This window comes from Meleagris gallopavo, chromosome 8, assembly GCF_000146605.3.
Source record: "Meleagris gallopavo isolate NT-WF06-2002-E0010 breed Aviagen turkey brand Nicholas breeding stock chromosome 8, Turkey_5.1, whole genome shotgun sequence".
NCBI lineage: Eukaryota > Metazoa > Chordata > Aves > Galliformes > Phasianidae > Meleagris > Meleagris gallopavo.
Window position 1 is genome coordinate 14,333,837 of NC_015018.2, and position 15,195 is coordinate 14,349,031.

At 41.6% G+C, this 15,195-nt stretch overlaps 1 protein-coding gene across 1 annotated transcript in view; it reads left to right on the plus strand.

Annotated features, from left to right (window-relative positions):
- Window positions 1-601: 601 nt before the first annotated feature.
- Window positions 602-15,195, plus strand: part of LOC100539205 (dual specificity phosphatase DUPD1) — a 22,866-nt gene continuing 8,272 nt past the window's right edge. The window contains exons 1-3 of the mRNA XM_003207951.4: window positions 602-709; window positions 6,666-6,872; window positions 14,665-14,885. Coding sequence (XP_003207999.1) covers window positions 6,688-6,872; window positions 14,665-14,885 — 406 coding nt within the window. The 5' untranslated portion in view covers window positions 602-709; window positions 6,666-6,687. The remainder of the gene's footprint in view (window positions 710-6,665; window positions 6,873-14,664; window positions 14,886-15,195) is intronic.

A 15,195-nucleotide genomic window follows, 5' to 3' on the forward strand; every position in this document is an offset into this window, starting at 1 on the left:
GACGGTCCCAGCAAGGCACATCCCAGCACACCTTCACGCCCCAGGGGACTACCGAAGTGGAGGTGATGTCTCCCTGTGCTGGTGGTAGGAGCACATTGTGCTCACCTTCCACCTGTGTACCCCCCCCTCCTCTTTCTGTAAAGTTCTGCCATATCACCAGAGCTCCACATCGCTTTCTAGGTGAAAAAAAGCATTTCAGAAGTCATATTGATACCAGGAGCAGCAGCTGGAGAAAAACAAGGCAGCAAGTAGGGCAAATGCACAAGCAGGGTATGAAGATCTCTGCACAGCATGGAGGTCACCCCACTGCTGTGCCAGTGCCCAATCACCTACGCACAGCGTAGCAGGAAGCAGAAGTGAAATGCTCCCAGCACATTTGCTGTGGTAAACTTCACATTGGGCTTGACAAAGGGACAAGAAGATAAAAGGATTGTTTCTGTATTATTATAGTCAACCCACAGACATCCCATTATCAGTTTCACTGAGGCTAGGTAACTAAATTGCCAGGTTTAAAGTTTCAGGTGACATCAGGGAATACTTTTACTAGCAGATGCAAAGACCGTCCTTTGGAGTGGGTAGCACTGAAGGTCAGAGTCAGCAAATCCTACTCTAAAAATAGGCTCCAGATTCAAAGTTTGTAAGACTTCTTTTGCCGCCCTGCCACACTCCACAGAGCCCAGCCACCTAGAGCACCTGCCCAAGCTCACAGGTAAGTCTGACCAATACTCATTTTCTGCTGTATTTCTTGAGCCCCTTGGCTTCCTTTTATAGCTTAGTCTGGCAAGTCAGTGAGAGGAGTGAGAACTGGCAACCCTTCCAAGGCAGCTGCCTAGTACTGCAGAGGGAAAAAAGCTATTACAGAAACAAAAAGTTTTAGGAAACCAAATTTACGATTTAAAAAAAAACAAAAACAAAGTGTCTCTATTACAGAAATTACTTGATAAACTGGGAAATAGGGTACAGCAACTGTATTTATCTTAGATGAAGAACTGAAATTTTAAAAGATGCAACATGCAGTTTTCCAAGCATTTTGTGACATACATCCCAGAATATTTTTCTTATTCTTTGATAATCGCTCCACCCTCCTGTTGAAGCTAACTTTTCCAATTCAATAAGCATTCTCTCAGATGATGCTGTGTTTTAAGTTTCTTAGGGCACTCCCGAAAATGTTTAACAAAATCTCAGCTTACTCTGTTTTAAATTAACCAGTTCAGGCAACAAAGAATGAGAGCAAAAATGAGTTTTTAAAAAGTCATCAGTGCCTTAGAAATTCATTGAAATAGTTGGTGAGTTTTGAATATTCACAGCAGGGAGGTTTGGGAAATAATTACACAGAGGCTATGATTCTTCTAGTTCTAAATCGTTTAAAGACAAATGCATTGCAAGAACTGTTTTACACTGTGCTTCAAGCATAAAAATGCAGGGAAAAAATAAAGGAACTGAAGTGAATGACTGCTTTTGGTGAACACTGGGATAGAAACAGGAATATGGGATTATGTAATTCTTCACTTAAATACACTGCACATGTCCAAGGAATTCCAGTTTGTATGTACAGCACTTAGCTTAATTCTTTTGGGGCTCTTTTTATAAAAAGATATTTTGTAAAGACTTGCTCCCCTTCCAAGGAATATTTGTAAAAATTAACATTTTTGGTCTAGTGTTAGAAAAAACCATCCAAGGAACCTTTGGTGTACAGTACCTCATTCCTCTGAGGTACAAGTGCCAGGTTCACGCAGGAAAGCGCACAGCTCTTTGTGGCTATTGCTGGCATTGCTAGCTATTTGCTAGCAAAATGTCACGGGGGTGGCATAACAGGGAGCACCACTTTTAAATTCATCTAGTTAAATCATCCAACAAAGCAAGCTTTTATTGCTGCAGCTTGCTAGCTCTCAGCTCAGATGATGCACTTCGATCATGAAATACATAGAAACCAAGGCACTGTTTATATTCCTCCCGAGTGTAAACACTGCACTCCAGACAGCATGCACATTAACTTCTGCGAGAACTTTCCAGTGCATAAAACAGCCCTGTGCTTAGTCATACTCAAAAAGGGTAACTACTTTTTTGTCCTGAGGGGAAGCATGTAGCTTGCATGCTGGCTAGAAGGGAAAGAACAAAAATTTTCTTAAGAATTCAGGAGCTTACTTGATAGACCCTCTCTTGCTCTTTTTTAAGACCTGCAGTTATTAAAGCTCATTTTTGTCTCTCTTTAACTCTGAGGAAGTGCTTATATGGAAAGTGGTTAGTATATGGGATTCAAGCCTTTGCACATCTTTTTGAAAGTGTAAGAAAAGTGGCATTCTCCATCCTTACCTCCTCTCAGGTACTTCCCTCTCATTATGCATGCTGTTTCTTCACGGTCTTATCTGAGGTGGTTATTAAACTGGAAAAATAAAAGTAAATAAAAAGGAAAGCATTATTTTTGGAGATCTTGGGAACACACAAAGGAGTGTTGGACTCCTGAAAGATAGCTGTCCCCTGATTTCAGTGTTTTCCGATTTCAGCAAAGCTGAATTCCTCCTGATAAATAAAAACATTCAAATACGTTAGGTTTCCACACAACATCAAAGGAAATGGCAAACGTTCTTCAATAACAAGCACTTCATGCACAAAAAAACATTTCTTAACCATAATTATAGAACTTTTCTTCCTTACTTTATGGTTCATCTTTCAAGCTTAATGCTCATAGCAACAAAAAAATCAGGTGTTTTGAGGATGCTGATGACCTTTCACTCCCAGCTAAGCCAGCTGGAGCTGCAATTGCTTGGTATATTCAGCAAGAAGTACCTTTTAGCTAATGCCTGTCAGATAAGTAGCATCTGAGTGCAAAACTGAAGCCGGTACACTTATGTACACCAAATTAGATTTAATAAAACCAGCATGAAAAAAGCCTCACAAGAAAAGGTTGCCAATGTCATATGGGCTGAGAGAGCTCCCAAGAGCAGGAAACACGGGTGGCAAAGAATGTAAACTATTCTGCCATATAAGTATGGGTTGAAGTAGGCGGCAAGGCAAGGAAGTCCTGTGGCCAATACTGGGCATTCCAGAGCAACTAATAGCATTGCAGCTGTTTATTTTGAAGGAAAGAGCAAAGCAAATCACTATTTGCCTCCATTTTCCTTCCCACTTCTTATTTGTTTAGCCTCTCTCATTGCGTGTTTGTACAGCATGCCACCACCATTGGGCTCTGACCTTACCTGGGATAGACAGCCTCTGGCACACAGGCACAGCTGCAAATTAGCAGCCAGAGTATATTTGCTTGGGGCAACAGCAGCTATGTTATTGTGAACTCCTCCTGGGCCAGGGAGGGGTGCAGGAAAGAACAGCAGAAGGTGCATAGTTTCTTGCAAAGGACAAAGACAAAAGCAGTCCTTTTCTCTGCATCCCTTTGTTTTGTTTGTTTTTTTTGTTTCTCTTCTATAATTTCTACAGCTTACTTGGATGTTAACACTCAAGCACACATAAATCTTGCCAAACTGTTTGGCATCTTTATATACAATGCTAAGGCTTGTGCAGCACGAAGAGCCAAAAATATTAAGAAATATAGTATTTTGTGATGTACATAATGACTTATGGCTTTCAGTCTCATAGTACTCAGAAACTGCCACATCTGGAAAACCAGCATTAGAAATGCACACACTGTCACTGAAGCACATGCACATCCAAACATGAGCCTCAGTCCCTCCACAGTCTGTGGGATTACCAACCAGTACTGCTTGTGGCTCATGCCTCCAAAACCCTTCTGCAGCTTTGGGGTGGCAGGACACATCCTTCCAGTTGCCCAAATTTGGAACAGGGCCCCTACACTCTACAACTTCCCAGATTTTTCCTAGAAATATAAATTTAACCTGAGTAGCTTAAGGGACCAAGAAGAAGGGGCAGAAAGGAAACCTTTAATGGCTGTATCTGTTTCAGCTACCAGACTGTGCTCCCTCTGAATTAAACAGCAGACAGACTGGCAGATTTTCTTTCCTCCCTCCTCATTTTGTTAAAAATAAAATAAGCTAAAAAGCACTAAGCAATTCCATTTGGCAGCTGTAGAGTGGATAGTGAGCATAAAGAAGAGATTCCTTTGCTGTGCCTAATAGATGCTGCTTATCCAAATTAGCCACACAATTACTTCTATCAATGCAAAAATAGTTTAACGGTTTTTTCTAGTGCACAGCACTTGAGAACGACTTAAAATGCAGTGTAATTTGCCACAGTGCACGTCCTAAAGTGGCTCGCTAATGAAAAGAGGATTAACTCTCCATTATTCTGAATTACCATTTTGTGAAATCACTAACAATATTTTCACTTATACACATATAGCCCAAGGAGGAGAAATATTTCAAACATCCAAATGATTAACAAATAAAATTCATTAGATAACATATACTTTAGTCTTATTTATGAAGAAAAAGATTGGTGGAAAAAAAAATGCAGATGACTGAATTTTTATCATCCTTGTTCTGATTTTACACTTAAGTCCATGACAGCATAATTGGTGAGCAGCAGTGGTGCAGCATTACGTTCATATCCAGGATTGAGAAGCAGAACCTGCAAAATGAGACAGGCAAATTGCACTGGTTAAGAAAGTGCCCTGGTCCCAGAGAGGCATCTCTTACACACAGCTGGGAACCAGCACTGTGAGGAAGGAGCCAGAGGTCCCTCACACAACAGGGCCGTCCTCACCTCAAAGAGCTTTCGCACCTGAAAGTATGTCTCCAGCACCAGGTGGGGCCTTCCAGCCCACAGAGAGCACAGCCTGTGGTCGGGACCTGCTCCAGGCAGCCCTGGAGCCCCTCCACACCAGCTGAACACCTGTGGGGACCTAGTGCCCTGCAAAAGACACTCGAGGCTTTGCTGCCAGGGCTTGTGTTGGGCCAGTGGTCACATTTATATCCACCACAGGCCAGAAATCCTAACATTGCCCTTCTTTTTAGTCTAAGAGGACTGGCCCACAGAACAGTCTCCTCTCATCTCTATTTGGTCTACACAGAGCAGTCAATAAGAATGAAGTGCTATAACTGATTCCTGGAGAGATGCAAACCTTTCTGTCCGCCCCAACCAAATGCTTCATGGTAATTCATCCAGAGCTCAAGCAGCACATCAGCCCCTTTTCCCCTCCTATGAAATTCCATTACTTTACACTTAGTCTAGAGTTAGATCTGAAATATTTATTTTATCAGAGGAACTTCAACTGATGCTTGTGCCTTAATTCAATTTAAAAATCCCTGCAGAAGATAACACTGGCAAGGAATAAAGAACATAAAATTCAGGGAGCTTATGGCTTCCCAGGACAGAGATGAGCATTTCTCAGCAGAGCTCTAACTTGCAAAGCATTAACAGGCCTACAGACTGAGTTGGTTTCACATAGACACAAAACAAATGTTTGCAGGTGTAGCTGTGGCATTTTGAGGTCTGCAATCTAAGAGCAGGGCTACTTACAGGGTGTAATGAACACTGGACATAATTACTAATCTCATTTATTTCTCTTTTTCTTATTTTATGGAGTCCTGAATAAATGCTCTTAGTCCCTCAGCATCAAGGCTCTCATGCTAGGATCACTTCTTACTAGACAAACAGTCTCTCTTATCACATTCTAGATAGCAGTCCTTCCACTCTCAAAGACCAGCATTCTGCCAGTCCATCATTACTTCTCTGAGCCTGCATACGGAGTCAACATGATTTGAAGGAAGGAGGGCTTTCCTATGGAAGGCTCCTGGAGGCACAGGAATGGGAGCTCACATTGCTCGAAGGCACACAGACCGAATGCGAGGCAATAAGCTAGGAATTAATCCTCAGAGCCCCTTACGCATCTCAGAGGACTGCTTAGCTAAACATCATCATGTTTTAGGAAGCTCAGCTGAAAGAGAGATCCCCTTGCCAGTGAAAGCAAGCCAGTTTTTGAACTAAGGTGTACATATGCCAGACAAAAACTGACTCCACAATCTTGCCTAGCTCTGGAGTTGAAAAATGGGGATTATTTGGCTTTATCAAGTTCTGCTGAGAAACACAACATGACAGGCACAGAAGAGTCTAAACCAAGGAACAAAACCCTCTGGGAACATGGGATGCCAGTGAAAAATGGTCCTCTTGCTTGCGGAAATGCTCTACAAATAGTAGATTGTGCCTTGTCTGGAAACAGACACGAACAGCACCAGTGACCAACACACAAAAATATGGGGGAGTTGCTACTCTCCCTGTAAATTTTTCTTCAAGATGTCAAAAACTTAGAAACAAATTACTGGAGAATCTCTTGACCTAAAGGCACCCAACACATTGTATGGGGGTGCCATCTGCCTTCCTTGTCTCCTGCAGCAGCACTGCGCCTGTACGGACGCTTCCAGGTTAAAAAAGAAAAAGAAAAAAAAAAGTGAGCCTGGAGAGGATGAAGTCCTTGAGCCCACCCTCATTAAGGAATCATTTGTCAATCAGTGGCTGCAGGAGAAGTGCTGCTAATAGGCAAAGCCTTGCTCCCAGAAATATAGCCTACAAGGTTCACTGTGTAGGGCTGCATTAAGATCTTGAAAAAGTAGAACTGGTGTGCTGAGCAACCACCTGATACCTGCTTACAATTTGCCCCAGTGCATCTGCCAGTGCTGCTCTGAGCGCCATAGCTGAGTAGAACTCGCAGGCTTTGTGCTTCCTCATCTTTGTGTTCTGTTTGTGTTGTGTTCCAGCCTCCTGCACGGCCCAAGCTCCATGGAGAAGATGTCATCAGCAGGTTTGAACGCCGGGAAGAAAAATGCATACACAGCAATCAAAGTGGATCCTGATGGAGATTACTGTACCCCAGGTGCATTTGAACTGGAGCGGCTCTTCTGGAAAGGATGCCCAAAGTACACTCATGTCAATGAAGTCTGGCCCAACCTCTACATAGGAGATGAGTAAGTGTTAACGGTACCTCTGCACAGATGATGAGTAAGCTCACGAAGTACATCTCTATATAGGAGATGAGTAAGCTGTGCTAAGTGCAGCTCATAAACAGCTGAGCAGTGTCATTTCTCCTCCCACCCTTTAGCTAGTCTTTATCAGTGATGCCTGTTTTGATGTGCTACTGACAGCTGCCAGAGTTGGCAGAGCACCTTGCTGCCACAGTCCTTCCTGAACACCGGCACACAGCTCGGGATGCTGCTGCTTCAAGGAAGCACTGGTCAGGTGCAGAGGGGCCCGCAGCTAATATGGGGCCACAGAGCTGTCCTGGCATTGGTATGGACTACTCAAGTTCAAGTCAGTCATAAATCATTTCAGAATCGCTCAGTAATCTGCCATGTATCTCCATGTGAAAGTCTCTTCACAGTTACTCCGACTGACGGGCATTGTCTAGACCTACTGTACCACAGCTTCAGTTGGTTTGAGTTTAAAATGTAATTTTTGAAAAGTGACTGAAGAGTCAGCTGAACCTGCTGCGGTGTTTCTGTGCTTCCAAGCCTGTGCTTGCGTACACAGAGTGCTCCGCATCTCCAGATTGCTCCAGAGATTAAAACAGATGGTATCCTGTGGAAGGGCAGAGCTGCAGAGTTGTGTCTCACTGATCACACCAAATATGACTTTGGGGAAAAAAAACAAAAAAACAAAAAATCCAAAACACCCAAGCCTGCAAGATGGACTTAGCACTGCAGAACAGAGGACTAAGCTGAAACAGGCTATTCTGACACAGAGCCAACTGCTGCAGCAGGCAGGCCGTCAAAAAATCCCCAAACCAAACCCTGAGCAGAGCAAGAGAGCTTTTCTTACCCCTTAGGCACTATTGGTACACTTCTCATTTTCCTCAACACCCTTCCCAAGCATGACATCTACTTTACATCATCACCATAAGGCACAAGCAGCAGTCCCGCTGACTCCAAAGCTCTCAATAATTTTTTAAAAGGTCCTAAAATTCATCTGTTGCCAGCTTATAAAACGAAAGATATACAATCTTGGAAGTTACGAGGCTCCTAATATCATCGACCAATTATTTCTGTGGCGCCAGAGGCAATAGAAAGACACACGAGATCTGGGCTTGAACCAAGCAATGGGCTGTCACTTGAAGGGGAAAAAATCTTAAGCTTGCTCAAGAAAAGGGAAAATGGGTTTGAGTTGTCTTCTTCCTATCCTACCCTGCCACTCATTAGATATTCCTAGCTCAGAATTCAGTGAAAACAACATTTTCTTCTGGTATTAATTCCCTACTTCATCATTCAGACACCAGCATTATTCTAAATGAAGTGGTTAGAAGAATTTGCTTTGTACCTCTATGATGAAGCTGCAACTCTGCCCTCTGAGCAAAGAGGAGAGGACAGTTCTCTGCACAGTCTCCAAGTCCAGACACTGCCCACCAACTGTCTTTCCTGCACCTGTTCCTGTAACAGGGGCTTGTTACACCTTGCAATGGAATCAACTCTAAGAGGTGTCACTGAATAAGATACACACCTTCACTCAGTGCAAACTAACCAGAGAAAACAAGTTTCTAGTGCCAACAGAAGTGAAAAAAAGAATTGGGAAACAGGTGGTGAGGAGAAATAGAAGTAAAGCTTTGTAGGAAATGGGGTTCCCAGCAAGAGGATGACTATTATCAGCCAGGACTGATGAAATGCTGAGGGCAAATGTGATATCTAGTATCAGAAAATCTGAGACGAGAGCTGGTCTGCAGGCAAGATGCAGCTCTCACGACCAGAACATGCATTTGATTTTAAGCAGGCAGCACCCAGACACCTTTATTATCTTTCCTCAGCTAGCTCCACATCTTACTTCTAATCGACAGCTTCTCCTTCAGAATGGCAGAGGTTTAGCATTATTTTAAGATCTCACTGTAGCACTGGTCACCAAAGAGCTGCCATGGAGATGTGAACAGATGTTGGGTGTATTTGCATCCTTAGCCATGCTAAATTAAGGTTGGTCTTAAAAGAATTTAGTGGAGCTCATCAACCAAATCAACCGAACACACACAGAGTTTATCCACAGAGCCTCTACATCTGTGCTTCATTCCTGTCTCCTGCATTTACAAGGTTAACAGGACTTGCGATGCTTATGGAAATGCTAATTAATTACCCTGACTACATAACCACATCTTCCATCTAATGCAACACAGGCTATCGAGGAGCCCTGTGAGGCCACTCAGTGCCTTTGTTACAAGACTTCACTGCAGATGTTGCCCAGAGGCAATGAAATCTCCACGAGCCTGTCAGGCCCAGAATAATCAAAGCCTCAAAATATAACATGCTGTGTTCAGCTCCAATTGAAATTTTCCTCCAGCAAGTTCCAAGGACTTTTAAAGACCACGCACTGGAACTTGCAGGAGACAGCCCAGTGATAGGAATAAAGCATGCTTTGCCAAGATTTTGATTTATCTGCTACCAGGATTAGTGCTCACTTGTGTCTTCCTTGTGTCCAGATGCCTTCTGAAGAGACAGAAAAGCAGCTCTGTCTTGCTTCCTTCTCTCAGTGGTCACCAGGTTGCATGGGCAGTTTTACTGACTAATCTCAAGCCTGCTTCATTCACTACAATCTCATGGAAAGTCTCTCCCAGAAATGCAGCTTGTAATTTCTCCCTTGTGGCTTTTCTGGAACTGCCTTTTTTGCCCAAGATAATGTTTGTGATTCCATATTTCTTAATTTGAAAGAATGTGTTAGCCAAAGTCCTCCTATGACTGTGATTTCCTCTTAGCCACCCTCTAGCTCTCATTAGGGTTTTAGGTGTGATCACAATTTCAAGTCTTACTGTGCTCCCAAATTACTGCCAGGTAGCATTCTGAAGACTAATTCTTCATAGGTTAATATGAAAGACCAATTTTTTGTCAAATAGCTGAACTGGGCTCACACTTCAAGAGAGCGATTGTCTGTGCTTCTTTCTGGAGAGGCTCAGGGCTTTTGATTTTGAGAATACAGGTGAAGATCAATAAGACACACAGGTAGCTCACATCTACAGACTGAAGCCCATGATAACTGAAATACGTAACTAAAATTTAAATACTGGCTTCCCCCATGCTCTCCCCTCTTTACCCCAGGAAAAAAAAAAAAAAGATTTCCAAGTGACTAAGTACAAAAACAATTTACGCTGATCTAGAAGAAAACAGATGGGGCTCACTCAGAGTAACAAATAGTTACTTCCCACTAGTTAGCACGGTGAACTTCTAGGACTTACAAGATATTAATCATACAAAAAACAGGATTGCATGTACATTTTATAACAATACTCACAAGGACATAATTTCAACTCTGTTAGAATGAGAATCTGCCAATTTTACCAGCAGTTAAAATCCAGAAGATCAGATCTGTAACACTGGACAAAAAAACCTCTTAAAGCACCATTTCCAAGACAAGTAACACTTGTCATCTACCCTTCTGGTCTTCCCAAGGCAATATCCCAGGCTGCAGATGATTTCTAGCACTTGATATGGCACAGAAATGACTGAAGCCAACTTCAATCTAGGAATTGGCTTGATGATATAGAAAGTTGAGAGGAATTTCCTTTATCTGTGTTGTATCACTTGCAAAAACACATATATGCAATAAGAATAATAATAATAAAAAAAATCCACCATTTGGAAATAGAGAAAAATGGACTGCTAAATCTTTTCGTATTACAAGTTATGAAGATCTTGTTCAGTACTTTCAGTGATAACAAAATTCTTCTAATTCACACTGAACAGGAGGCATCCACAGAAACAGAGCAACACCTCAGAAGGAAAAGGAGATACAACGCTCCACCATCACTAGATTCCCTCTAGAGCTAGAGTTACCAAAGGAAATTGGGTCAGTATTATTAGAAATTCTCAACATCTCTCCTCAGCAGGGAGAAGTGCCAGATTTTCTTTAAAGAAGAAAAAAAAAGCGTCAGTGTTGCCTATATTGAGGAAGCTTCTTTTTGACACTGACCATCTGGTATGTTATCATCCTGCATCAAGCATTTTAAAAACATGGGAAAGTTTGAGAAGGACGATTCCTCTTCTAGTAACGTGTTGCCTCAGATTTCCTTCTGTTTTGTCAATCTGGGTCACGTCAATCTATGGGCTTTCACAGCCTATACTGAAACATGTTTGCAATGCTCAACCTTCACATGAAGATTAAGAGACTTGGCTCTACTTGCAGCTCATAAACATACACACCAGTTGTAGTCAGCCAGCACCATCTATGAAGAGCTGTCTTACCTGTGGAGTGAGCTGCTCTACCCATTTTGCTCACAAGGAGTCTCGCAGGATTCCTTCTCTTCTTTTAGATACAGCTGGGTTTTCATCCTGAGCCACCTTCTCTTCCCTTTGTTAGCTGCTGATAAATACTTAATACTTCAGATGAAGGTGCCTGAAAGTTGTTTTTCCCTCTCTTCCAACTTTGATGGTTTGAGCATCTTCCTGATGGAAGCAGCCAGGCTCCAGCTTGTTAATGGCAGTATTTCAAAAAGAGAGGAAAGGGATTTGGTACACTGGAGATGATAAATTAAAAGGAAGGATTTTCTTTTACATTATAGCTAGTTAGGTTGTTGCTTCCAGAATGCTAAATTTACTATGGTGCTTGCTCACAAGAAAAACTTGTGACAATCTTCGCTTTAAAACTGACAGTGGTCACAGTTAGGTCTCGGGCAGACCTTTACCTGCCCTTGCACAGCCTCAAAGATGTAAATATTCCTTTGGGAGTCATCTCCAAGTAGATGACATTTTTGTTTGGGCCAATCGCTCCCTCTTGGTGATAGTCTAATATTATGAATATTTCCCTATGTGAAAGTTACTTTCTCTCTCTCGTTTTCTTCATTTAGGTGGCATTCCCATATTGAAGCACTCCCCATTGCCTCAGAACTTTAAAAACATCTTTATGAGTCCATCTGTCCTACAGTAAATGCAGGGTCTGATTCAGCAAAGCACTGAGCTTTTGCTCACCCTGCTTTGCTATCCAGAGGGAGACTTATGGGTATGTTTAACTTTTAGCATATGTTTATGTGCTCTGAATTAAAGAGCTAATGAGTTTTTATATGGGACCAATCTGCCCGGTTCATCTCTTACTAAACTGAATTATACTGAAACTTTAACTGTTATCTCTCAGTGCCACACTTCACCTCCTCTGCGTAGAAACACATTCAGGGCAAACACTGGAGACTGCAACTACACAGTGTAAGAGGAAATCAAGTGCCAGCAGCACAGATGGTGACAATGGACAAAATGAAAGAATATTCAAATGTTATGGCTTCACCTACACTGACAATTGTAGCAAACTTCTTTACAATGTCTATTTTAAATTCAACTACTATCTCTAAAATGGAAATATTAATTGTATTTTATTAGGAAATAGCAGCACCTAAAGTGGAGAAAAAGAATAGTCTTAGCTTGACCATTGGAGTCTGGTACTGAGCAAGGAAAAAATCTCTGCCATTTTCAGTTCACAGTGAATTAGGAATTGAACTCTAAATCCCCCCCAAAGGAATTTCAATTCATACAACAGTCTCTGAGTGATCCCTTGCTATTAGTTACCTCAGCTAACTGAACATCTGTAGATATCAATGCTTGAACTATTCCTTCTATTCATCTAAAATAATGACGCCTCGGGCATCGTGAAATCTGCAAGGAAGATCAAAAGCATTCCTTCCCATCCACGTTGGATATAAACAAGAGTATCAGGCAAAATGAAACAACAGCAACAATGGCTGTGGTCAGAATAAACAGGCAGTTAAGTCTACTTCCACAATGGTACTACACAACAGATTTGGCTGAGGTTGGAAAGCAAAACCATGCTACACACAAGGTCAGAGATCACTGAAGGGCTAAAGCCAGTACGATCAAACACATCAAGAGGCACAACCATATCTGCGTTTACAAGTGTGTAGGCCTCCCTACAAGTTGACAGCCATTTTCTAGCTCTCCGTTAAGTGGCAGTCAACATCCAGCAGACACAGCAAGACCTCAAGTTTAACGGCCTGTATGACGGTTGTGTCAGCCACAGTATGCGTTTCCCCTGCCCCACAGCTCTTATTTTCACTGTACCATAGCTGACTGCCTAGGCAGTTAGCAAAGGACAGTATCCCTCATTGTGAACACATTTTAAAACAGTGGGGGACACCGAATTCTTAAAAATAAGATTCTGAGCCACAGAACAAGACTAAGCAAGCCTGTCAGAAACAAATGCATTAGTTGCACTCACTATAACAAAAGGCAATCTCCAAAGAACCTAATCAAGGCAACAGGAAAATTGGACTCCAGATCAATGTAGCGGTGTCAAACTTAAATATGATTGCCATGCAATCTACTCTTTGGTATTGCCCTTGATCAGTACCACTTCATCATTTAATTCAAATCCTACATATTAGTCTGAGAAGTGCTTGCAGAAGCCAAGTTTGGTAGTATCTACAGCCTATCAAAAACTTCATCCGCTTTTTCTATGGCCTTAACTAGGATGCAATCCTACTTTATGTCCAGTATTTAAGATCTCTCTTGCAGCTGTTCCTGTAGGGCACAGTTCTCACCTGGGAACATCTTTCACTGCTGAATTCACGCTTTCAGCTAAATCTGGTATATGGAAAGCATTTTCTCTATCCACGTATCAGGTGGAGTCAACTTAAAGCTACTCTGAGCTGTCACCTCCACAATTATGAAACATAACTGGTAGCACATGATGACATCTTGTGTGACAGAAGCTACACTTACACATTGAAATGCTCAGGAAACATTCACAGAGAGAAGTATTTTTAGTTGGAAAAAGCAGTTTTTCATGATGTACTAATTCATCTAGGGCAGCAGTAGTTAGGCAAAAATATATTAGCAAAATAAAGCATATGCCTTTTTTTTTAAAAAAAAAAAGTTTAGTAGTCTTTCTGTACACTAATAAAACTTGACAGCTTTTACCAAAGAAAACCTTCCAAAATTAGAAGCTTTCTCTAACAAAATTTTCCAAACAAAATTAATTTTACAGTAACCATAAACAATGCAATTTTTGTGAAATTCCAGGCTGCCAACAAGCACATACACTGGGTACTGAGCAAACAAAAACATTGGATTCTCTCTCCTGTCTCACATCTCTTATCCAAGGGAAGAGAGGACAAAAATAAAGTATGATATTAAGCCAAACGTATGACTTTCAGCTTTCACTGAACACCAATGTCCGATTTCATATCTTCTTTTTGCTTTAGATCTCTGGTACTGTCAACAGGACAGTAAATGAATCTGACAGGATTTTGTGACCATAGGTAGGGTGTTTCTTTCTGCTGTTTGTTCTCATGTATAAATTGAGGGGAAAAAGCTTGGTAACTTCTCTTAGAAAAGAGCAATTTCTTTTTGAATCCCAGATGATCTTACTACTCACTTATCACTAACTCTTTCATTAGTTCTGCAGTATCAAATGATGGGAGAGAAGGCAAAAGCAGCATTCATGAGGTCCTATTTCAAGTTCTGCCACTGATTTGCTTTTACAACCTTAAATAATTAATTCCATTTTTTCTGTATTTTGAGTTTCTTCTTGTATAAGATGGACAGAAGCTGGTATTGCACGCATTACAAGGGTGCCAGGAAAACATTCATTTTTAAGGTGTTCTGAGGGTCAGGCAAAGATATGTATGGACTACAGCGGGATCATTCTCCAGAAGTGACAATATTTGACAACCTTTACAATGACAAATGATGCATTTTCAAACATTATGAGTTTCAATATCACATACCAAATCACAGATTTTTGTTGTTGCTTTTCTTGTCATTTACAAGACTGCTTTTGTTTTAACAGGAAAACTGCGTTAGATCGCTACAGCCTTGAGAAGGCAGGCTTCACTCACATCCTCAATGCAGCTCACGGTCAGCGCAATGTGGATACGGGACCAGAATATTACCAAGACATGACTGTGGAGTACCATGGAGTGGAAGCAGACGATCTCCCCACTTTCAAGCTCAGCCAGTTCTTTTATTCTGCTTCTAAATTCATTGATAATGCGCTTCAGGATGAAAGAAGTAAGGAGGGTGCTGAAAATGGTTAAAAACAGGACACTGTTTACCTCATCTGATTATAAGCATAGCTCACAGCATCCAACTCTGTCAGAATGAAACAAGTCCAATACAGGATAACAAGGAATACCAAGTCAGTAGCATGGAACTAGTTAAGAGAAGATAATGATGGTAACTGAACGTAGGACCTTTCTCAGTACAGAGCTAGCAGCAGCTGAAGAACACCTACACTGATCAGTTTGACAGAAGTCCACATCATAGGTTGCATTAAGGTTTCTTGTCAGAGAGGTGCTTTGTTGTTTTGTTTTGTTTTTTT